Raw genomic sequence first — 9,522 nt, 5'->3', positions numbered from 1 at the left:
TACATGAGCTGGAATGCGAAAAGGTGGCAAGCTCTCCCATGGCCCTTTGCTCCGTTGAGCAGGTCAAGCAGTTGGCCCTGACCTCCATCACCACCTGCATAGCTGACAGTGACAAGTGTGGCAAACCAGTCACACTTGAGCACAGTTTTGTGGGCTCTGCTTTGTACGTCAAATGGGTAAGACTGGATCACAAGATATATAATTCACAATAAATAGACCCTTTTTAGTTGACAGCACTGAGTAGTAAGAGAATCAGCGTCTGAACAGCTGAATTTTGATTGATTAAGGATACAAAAGAATGCACTAAGTTAGCCATTATTTGTGACAGTCATGGTCATGTCCATAAAAAACAAACTCATGAAAACTCTCTGGTTCCAATGAAAATCTTACGATCCTGTTTTTTTCTGACAGGTATGCGATAGTGGTCATGTGAGCAACACCTGGTGCTCCCAGCCCATTCTCAACAGGCGCCTTCACAGCGGGGACTTCCGTTTGGCAATGGCAATAGTGACATCGGGCAACAATTTTGGCAAAATCGAAATGCTGGGGAAGCACCTGAACTTGAAGATGCTCTCAAGGACGTCCTTCTTCCAGATTCAGGGCCATTACATTGTTCCAACGATCGATGATTTCTGGAAGGATCACCAGACCAGGGTCCTGGACTCAATTAGAAACAAGGAGATAGTTGTTTTGGGTAATTCATTGATTTGATCTGTGTGTGATTTTTCTTCTTTGGAAGCTACTTGCATTCTTGCAAAATGGCAGAAAGAATAATGGCCAGTGTTGTCACGCATGAAAATGTAATGTGATTCCAAACCCACCCTTCTTCCCTTGACAATTTTTTTTATCCTGTCTGAAAGAGTGAAAGTCCAAGCCAGCCGCAATGCATTGATGATCAGGCTGTTACCACTCCTTGAAAAATAGTTGCATGCAAGTAAGTTTCTTGGTCTTTTGCAGGAGATGGCCGCAATGACTCGCCTGGGTACTGTGCCCAGTACTGCACATACACTTTGATGGACAGTGAAACCAAAAAAATCCTGACCATCAAAACTGTAGACAAGAGGGAGACGGACGGAAAGTCGCCACGAATGGAGACAGAGGGCTTCCGCAGGGCAATGAGTGACCTCCTGCAGAAGGGCATCAATGTGAAGGAGGTGGTCACAGATGCACACACAGGCATTGGAGCTGTGATGAGTGAGTATGCGATAATGGCAAAAGCTTTAAAAAGAGTTTTGTTGTTGTGTTTTTTAACATCTGTCAGGTTGTTATCAGAAGAAAACATTTTTTTGACAAGTAATGGTTTTTATTTTTTAAAGTACACATACATTGTTGTGTGAGCTTACATTTGCACTAAATTAGTTCAGTTCCAAGTGTTGTTATACAATTAAAACACAAAGTAACGACACTGTTGCTTATATTTCAGAGGGCACATATCCTGCTTTGAGTCATTCGCACGACATCTGGCATGCTGCGAAGAACCTGAGCAAGAAACTAACAAAGGTATATTGTCATATGGTGACAAGGTTTCTTTCTTTACTTTACTTTCTTTATTTGGTGTTTAACGTCGTTTTCAACCATTCAAGGTTATATCGCGACGGGGGTGACAAGGTTGATTTAAATCGTTTTGTTTATGGCAAGTAATAAGCTGATAATTTAGTGTTTATTCATGAAAGCTTTTCACATTTTACCTGACGGACAACATAAGTGAGTGATGCTGCGTCAAAACTGTTCTAATTGAGGAGAATTTAGATTATGTCATACGATGTTTGATCCAAATCAGACTTATAAAAGAAGCGTCTATAACTGTTTCATGTCCTAGTGTTTCTGTTAGAATAGAAGTAAGTAACAGACACAATGGGACCCCTTTTAAGACCTTCAACAATCTGAGAAAATTGTGTCTTAAAGTTAAAATGTTGGTGAATTTACAGAGGTTATGAACAGACATTCTGGAAAAGTAAGGTCTTAACAGGGGAGGTCTAAAATTGGGAGGTCAAAAGGGTGTTTCATGATCATTATTTCCTTGAATGAAGGCAAGTGCAACCTTCCCATATACTGCAAAGACCTTAGCAGCTTTACCTGAGACAAATGACCCAGTGGGTAATAACAAAGAGATTCCAAAAATCAAACCAAGCAAGATGGAAGCATTATTATAACTTATATGACAGTGTTAAATGCAATAATCTCACCTTCAGTGTTCTATCTTCGAACAATATGGAAAAGACACCATGTTGGTAAACTTTATTTTGCATTGGAAGGGCAGTAATACTGAGATGGTTATTGTTGTAAAATTGAATAGAGTAGGAAAGGTATGTAAAGTAGCTGTATGCATAATGCACAATTTGCTTCTGTATTTTAGCTTGGAAGCCTAAGGAAACATGCTGCTCTACAGAAGTGGACGAAAGACATCGTGAATCATTTTTGGTTCACCTGCCGAACAGCTACAGACCACAGGCAGTTTGTGGTATGTTTTTTTTAATGCTATGCATGTACTTTAAATGTTAAAAAGTTGACCTCCATGGCCAACAAACAGCTGTCACCCCATGCACTTAATTATATAATTGCCATATAAAATGTGCTGACTTTTGGGGGTAAATTTCAGATAAGGAAACAAGGAAGATATATGAAATCCGTTCGTGTAACAAGGCATAGAAAAACTAATTGCTCTGGATACAAACTGAGGGGGGTTGTTGTCAATATGTAACTAAACCACATATTTCAGCCTTCAGTTTATCGATTATGTAAGTCCTAGTAGCAAGGTTGTTTGAGTATGTATCTTTTTTTTTTAAACTTGTGTACAGGAGCTCCTTCGCGGTGTTTTGCACCACATCACAGGAGACCATGAGTGGGCCCTTGGATGCTGCCAGCATGGTGAGCTGTCTGAGAGTGACAGAAACAAACCTTGGCTGGACGCCAGAGAGGACAGCGATACCATCAAGGAACTGGCTAACATTCTCCTGCACCCTCGCCTTCTCAGTAAAGTGAAACACTACTTGAACTTCCGGTGAGTTGTTTTCGTTTAAGGTGGGATCTTTTTATTACATTTAGTCTAGTTTGGACAAAATATTTTTCATGTAGACGATTTTTGGATAACAAGAATTTGGCTATTGACTGGGAATCGAGAAGAGGGTGATAGTATTTGCATTAACATGTGGTTTGTCCGTGTGTAAAGAATAAACCTGGGCTATCAAGTTATTAAAAACAGCATCAGAACACAGATAAAGTGAGCATAGCATGTTCAGTTTGGTATGGTAACAATACTGATAGCAGTAGTATGAACTTAGACCCATGATATCTGACATCTGTGCATTATGACAACACAGGAGCACAGCTGACCTGGAGGTGTTTCACCAGCACATACTCATGTATTGTGCCAAGAGGTATGCTTACACGCCTCCAGTGTACAGGATCAGGAATGTCCTTGCTGCTCTGGACCACAACTTCCATTTGGGGAGGAGTGTGAAAACAAAACCAGATGGACAAATCCAGTAAGATATATATTAAAATGGTGTTGTTTTGTCATTATTTTGCTGTTTTTATGTTGTTTCAATTGTTTGTTTCTTGTTACGGGTTATTGTGTTCTTGGTTACTTCAGCACACATACCAACATACACTGTCCACATCAATAGACACAAACAAGCTGATGGTATCCCTTTTTTCTGCATGAAAAGAAATCATAGAAATTGCAATCACATTACATTTGTTCATAACATAAAACATCAAATTATGAAGAGAAAACTATTCAAAACAGTCAGAGAAAAAAGACACATCAATTATGTTTCCAGGTACATTTCACACAGGGTAGGCAACTATGTGAGCAATAGTGTGGAACGTGGGTTAGAACTATTATGTAAACTGCAGTAAAGCTGCAGTAAACCAAAAGTATCTTTTATACAAATTCTCTATACTCCTTTTTTTGTTCTTCAAAGTACTAACACGAGACTTTAGTGGGGGGTTGCTAAGACTGAGAACTGTGTTACAAAAAACTAAAAAGGTATGTTGCCATAACGTTGTTATTGAGAAAAAATATATGTTACAATCACGAATATATTGACCCAGCGTGTAAAGTGATTGTTGTGTAAGGCTTGCTTTGGTCAATATATCCTCACATTTTTTTTATTGGTAGGTACCACCGTTGCTTCAATAAAAAAAGTGGACGGTGGACTGTGTTCCCTGTGAAAGAGGAAAAAGACTACAGCTACCTAAAAGACCTGACCCTCCAGGCTCTTCTCAAGCGCATGCAGGACAGACGCGGAATGAAGAGGAGCAGAGACCTGGAGGATGCTGATCCCCGCCGCATTGCCCGAACCATCATGGGTCAGGCTCCGCCCCCAACTGCTCAGCTGGCAGCTGAGCAGGTGTCCAGATTTTCTGGCACACCAGCTTTTTCTTCAAACTAGACTTGCAACCCTCTTAGCTAACCAGTTTTTAGAAAGTTCTGACCAAACATTATTAATACCTCAGAGCTGAAAGAACAAAACAGAATTTGTATTCTTCCAATTGTTTACAGCATGTGTTTGGTGAAAAATAAATATCTGCTGCAATCCACTCATTACTTCTTTGTTTACCCGACTTTCCCATTTTTGGAAGGCTTTATCCCAGGTCATTTTGCCTGTGTAATCTTAGATTCAGGATCTTTAAAATTGACCTCAGATATTTTTGTTAGGCTATATATTCCAAGGTGTTAAAACCCTTACAGAATGGACACCATAACTTAATCCACAACGTGTACCATAATTATAGCATAAAAAACCTAAAAAACCCAGATTTTCTTGCATTCAGCCGAATAGAAAATGAGTGTTTGGTTAGTTTTTTTTATTTAAACAAAAAGACATCATAAGATCAGAACATAATTATAATCAGTGTAATCAACATGTATAATTTCTATACCACAGTGATTTTAGGTAGTGCTAGAAACAAAAAATCAGTCCACAAAAACTTATGTCGTAATGAATATAATACAACGCTAACAATCTCTAAATCAACTTGTTGGACGATCAACAGTCATTTCGTACACCAAATAACCCAGTACTGTCGTTTCCCCAACTAAAATGTTTGTACTTGTAGTTTCTTGAGACAACATGATTTTGCCAACATCATCTTGCTCTCTGTAATATTAATTGTTCCATCTTTCATGCTCTATAATTCTTTTAGATAATGCCAACTCTACAAACAACGGGCTAAAACAAGCGCCAAGTATCATGTTTTTGTGGCGTACGGAACGCGTTTGAAAGTGGAAGCAAAAATGTATCCGGGTAATAGGTTAGCTCTGTCAAGGGAATAATGGGAAGGTGATGGCTGGTTAGAGATATTGTGGGTATTTTCCAAGCTTGTATACACAATCATTGCTCTTTTGCCCGCCAAAGCAGCTTTTGAATGGGCAAAACAGGGTGTTCATAAGTTGCACTTGAACACAAAATGCAGAAAAACAAACACGTTTCGGTTTCGCATCCGTTGATAATGCCATACTATTTGAGTTCTCTTATTTTGTTGTTGTTGCTGATCAATATTCAATTTCATTTGTTGTGGGTGCGGCACAGAGCTGTGTGATACTGTGTTTGGCAGAGGACGGCTCAAAAAATATGTTCTGTAGGGCAGACAGATCTTGATGATTTTTGACAAATATTTACGGTACGAAGAATTTTGGTCCCCGATAAACAATTAGCGGTCCATTGGAAAGGCATAGTAATTACTCACTAGTATCTTCTGCAATTTTAACCCCAGGTTTCTTGGCCTTGTAGACTTTTTGTAAATCTGACTTTTTGTACTTTGAAGAAAGTATCTACAGCATTTGATTTGAGCACCATTAAAAAAAATTACAAACGAAGTGTTTGCAACAAAAAAGTAATTTTTAGATTAGGTGACTCAAATAAAAAAATTTACAAGTACACGTACACAATTATGTGACAAATTTAACCATAATTTCAAGATAAAAGTTTTCTTTTTTTTTCTTCTCAAAAATACCCTTCAGCCCCCATTTTTGGCCTTGTACTGTTCACTGCCACAGACAGATACAAGGAAAAGATGACACATTTGACATGTTATAAATACTGGATGGCTTTAACCATGTTTAATCGCCAAAACGGTCTGGTTTAAATCCGGTGTATTGGCCCCATGCATCTGGAAATTTATCCCTGATCTTCCAAACGCAACACGATGGTATAACACGTCTCTGTCCCGCACCAAGCCTCCCATGGACCCACAATATAAACTGGCGATATGCTGCATGCCTATTGGCTCTGTTGTTGTCGTCTGCCTCGTCATCTGCCCGTATCATGTCCTGGCGATACTTTCTGGCCAGGCTCAGGACAGCTTCATCCAGAATAAGGACCTCAAAATCCTGTTATAGAAAGAAATATGCATTTGTTGTTGTACATAGAAACCGTGGTTTCACATCTGCCATATACTTTTCCTTTCTTCTTTTCATATTGAAAAGTATGTGTGGTATGTAATCTCACTGATGGTTTTAACTTTTTTCAGTAAAGAAATTGAGTTTATGTATGTGTTTTATATGTTCTGCATACAGGATTGTTAGAATTTCCATGTGTTTGCTCTCTAAACACATATATATTAAAACCATTTAAAGTTGCTTTTTTTGTTTTCTCCTTCCTTTTCCTCACAAGTGTCTGTTTCTGGATGAATGTTTATGCAGGGGGCATTGTATATTTCAAGCTTGGGAAAAAAGAGGAAACCAAAATTAGATTGAGAGAAAACATAGTATTATCCATCTGAAGGCTTGTCACATTTTGAGTATACTGGAGACTCACTCCATTTTAAGACCCTGTTTTCTCCGATATTGTTTTCATAACTTCTGTAAATTTACAACAATTTTAAGAGTAAGACTCCCTCCTTTTTAAGATCTGAATTTCTTAGACTTTGTGAGGTCTGAAAATGTGGGTTCCACTGTACCTGCATCAAATGGATAGTATGGAAAGTGCTACAAACACAAACATACAACTGACTTACGGCCAAGAGTGTGAGGCATGTTGCCTTACGGCAACATACTTCTTCAATCGTTTTTCGCATTATGCGGCACTTGCCACAGATGCACCAGTCAGGCACTCCCTCTCCAGCAGGTGGGGGGTGACCATGGTCTGGTCTGTCCGGGGCTGGCTCCAGAACGTCGAAGACCAAGCTGGGGTACTTCTCCAGCATGGTCACAAACAGCTCTCGCAGACGCTGCTCGCTAACAGTTTCAATCATTGTCTGCAACAGTAAATAAGAGAGAAGACAAATGTCATATCATATTTACAATCTCCATGGGTCGGGCTGAAAAAAAGTAACACAACACTAACACTTCAGTAAACAACACCATGTTCCAAATCACATAAGAAACAAAAGAAGTTTGCACTCACTCTCATTCTAGAACGTCTGTCACGAATGACAGTAAGCGCACTTGTAACGGCCAACTGTCCCCTGGAACCGCGTCGAATTCTCTGCCTTCCTCTGCCACCTCTTTGTCTTCCACTTCCATCAGGTTGTCTCCCTCTTCCACCATCACTTGCTTCTCTTGTAGTTGTAACTGTTAGTGTCGCTCCTCTTCTCCCCCTGGGCCGAATAGTTCGTCCCCTCCCTCTCGTTGGAGGTGTTCCCCTCGCTGGAGGGGTTCCTGACAGCGACACATCACTGAGGGGGTACACCCGTGTTGGTGAGCCACTACTGGCTGTAGAGACATCCGCATCAACCTGAAATTGATTTCTTATTATATAATTATCAAATACTACTGAACTCAAACTAACACTTCATGTGTACACACACAGAACACACACACAGAACACACACACAAAATAATTTCGGATGGGAAAATCCTGTTCACAATGACATTTATAAAACAGCAGAGCAAACGCCCTTGAGCAAACCAACCAACTGTGGTTAGTGACTTGCTAACGAATTTACAGTGAGGATGATTTTAATATACTGAACACCTAGTGACCTACCCCTCGGCGAAATCTCAAACAAAAAACCACTGGGACATGAGCTATGACTCGCTTTCAGACCTGAAGAAATGCGATCTAACGCCCACCTATATTTCTGTAACCACAGAACCGAAAGTGAAACTAAAAGGGTGGTGTAGTGGTATCCGGAGTAACCGTTACACCCCCCCCCCCTTCTTCACTTAAAACGTCCAAACATATAAATATGTATGCACTTGAAATCAATCTTATTATTTTGATGTATAGAAACGTCTGGCTTATAAATGAGGTTGATCCAGGACATCATCATGATCGACATGTATCACAAGTCTTGTGAGCAGATTTTTGCCGCATGAAAGAACAAAAGTATACACACTCACCTCTGTGCCCGTAGACTCCGACATATTGTTGTTCACGTCCACAACAAAAACAAAACTAGACGTCTTCCGTGATCACGGTTTCGTCGAAGCCAAAATATGACAAGACTCAAAAGAAACAGACCGTGTTACTGTCAACACTGAAAGGCTGGCGTCTTGTCGGAACCGGAAACGGCACAGAGCATGCGCACAGAACAAACTGGTATCTTCCGATGTCACAGAGTACAAATAAACATAATGATTTCTTGTCTGGTTTACTTGTTCTAAATGGCCATTAAATGTGATTCATTGGCTCTGAATGCGGCATTAGAGGTAGTTGTAGGCTATAGCTAGTGTGTTTCATCAGGCTAAAACTGTTTTTATCGTGAGAAGATTTGAATCGTTCTGTAAACCATTTTCGGCATACTGGGGCTTTAACAGTTAGACTGTTCTGAAATTTTGACAGAATAACCGTTCTTTCGTAAAACACTTCTGTCAAGAGTAACGCAATTTCACCATCTGAAAAAGGCGCAGAACGCCCCTCCGTGTCTACTTTCTTTTTGAGCGGCACACGTGCCTTGCCATTTTCGTTGACTGCCATGTTGATAGAAACGTGCGCATGCGTATTAGTAGGGATTCCCCCAATTTCCCCGACCTTGACCTTAATACTCTCGCTGTCACTACTTTGGCGTTCAAGTCAGTTCATGCATTGTGAACAGTGTTAGAAAGTTGACTTCGGGAGTTCCCACTTCGAAAAGAGGCCTCTACTTCCAGTGTTTCTTACTTCTAGTTCATGCATACGGGCCCAGAGGGTAGCCCACAGCAGCGACCTGACATCCTTCCCTGGAACGTCTGTAAAATCGACAAGTCTGGCAGCGGAACGAAATTCAGATGTGGATGGAGCAGTGAATACTGGGACTGAGCGGCGTGAAGGCACACTGGGACAAGGAACAAGCGTCGGGACAAGCAACAAAAACAACAAAGACAACAACAAACAAATGATCATACTTTTTTTTTTAAGAATAAAGCACCAAAAAAAGCTATAGAGTTCGTTTTTGAAGTTGAATAGATTACAACGTACACGCGGAATGGCTTAGTATAAGTATTTTAGCGTGCTATCAGCATTCTATTTTTCAAATCTAAATACTGTGTTGGGTGGTCTCTTCAGACAGTGTATTTGTTTACGCTCTACTATGCGTTTTAGGCCCGTTCAGCATGCGTTTGCTAGATTACAAGTTTGACTTTCTGAATCCAAC

The 9,522-nt window shown here is 40.2% G+C and overlaps 1 protein-coding gene and 1 long non-coding RNA gene across 2 annotated transcripts; one reads left to right on the top strand and one right to left on the bottom strand.

Annotated features, from left to right (window-relative positions):
- The first annotated feature begins 38 nt into the window (after nucleotides 1-38).
- LOC138982066 (uncharacterized) lies at nucleotides 39-6,586 on the top strand. Its single transcript, XM_070355290.1, has 8 exons — nucleotides 39-176; nucleotides 412-694; nucleotides 958-1,194; nucleotides 1,424-1,500; nucleotides 2,357-2,461; nucleotides 2,799-3,001; nucleotides 3,321-3,485; nucleotides 4,124-6,586. Exons 1-8 carry the CDS (start codon nucleotides 39-41, stop codon nucleotides 4,395-4,397), a joined length of 1,482 nt encoding a protein of 493 aa, XP_070211391.1. The 3' UTR covers nucleotides 4,398-6,586.
- LOC138982068 (uncharacterized) lies at nucleotides 3,639-8,702 on the bottom strand. Its single transcript, XR_011460773.1, has 3 exons — nucleotides 8,291-8,702; nucleotides 7,353-7,682; nucleotides 3,639-7,203 (listed from the first exon to the last, which is right to left on the bottom strand). It is a non-coding gene; the product is annotated as an uncharacterized lncRNA (long non-coding RNA).
- Between the last annotated feature and the right edge of the window lie 820 nt (nucleotides 8,703-9,522).

The sequence above is a fragment of the Littorina saxatilis genome, linkage group LG12 (genome assembly GCF_037325665.1).
Source record: "Littorina saxatilis isolate snail1 linkage group LG12, US_GU_Lsax_2.0, whole genome shotgun sequence".
NCBI lineage: Eukaryota > Metazoa > Mollusca > Gastropoda > Littorinimorpha > Littorinidae > Littorina > Littorina saxatilis.
The sequence above is the reverse complement of the archived record's forward strand: the minus strand, read 5'-3'. Positions and strand labels throughout refer to the sequence as shown.

What these genes read in the sequence shown, in the direction of transcription:
- LOC138982066 (XM_070355290.1), top strand. Translation starts at nt 39, where the DNA reads ATGGCCCTTTGCTCCGTTGAGCAGGTCAAGCAGTTGGCCCTGACCTCC. An exon ending in CTGCTTTGTACGTCAAATGG is followed by an intron (nt 177 to 411) that starts GTAAGACTGGAT and finishes TTTTTCTGACAG; the next exon opens with GTATGCGATAGTGGTCATGT. An exon ending in TGAGCAAGAAACTAACAAAG is followed by an intron (nt 1,501 to 2,356) that starts GTATATTGTCAT and finishes TCTGTATTTTAG; the next exon opens with CTTGGAAGCCTAAGGAAACA.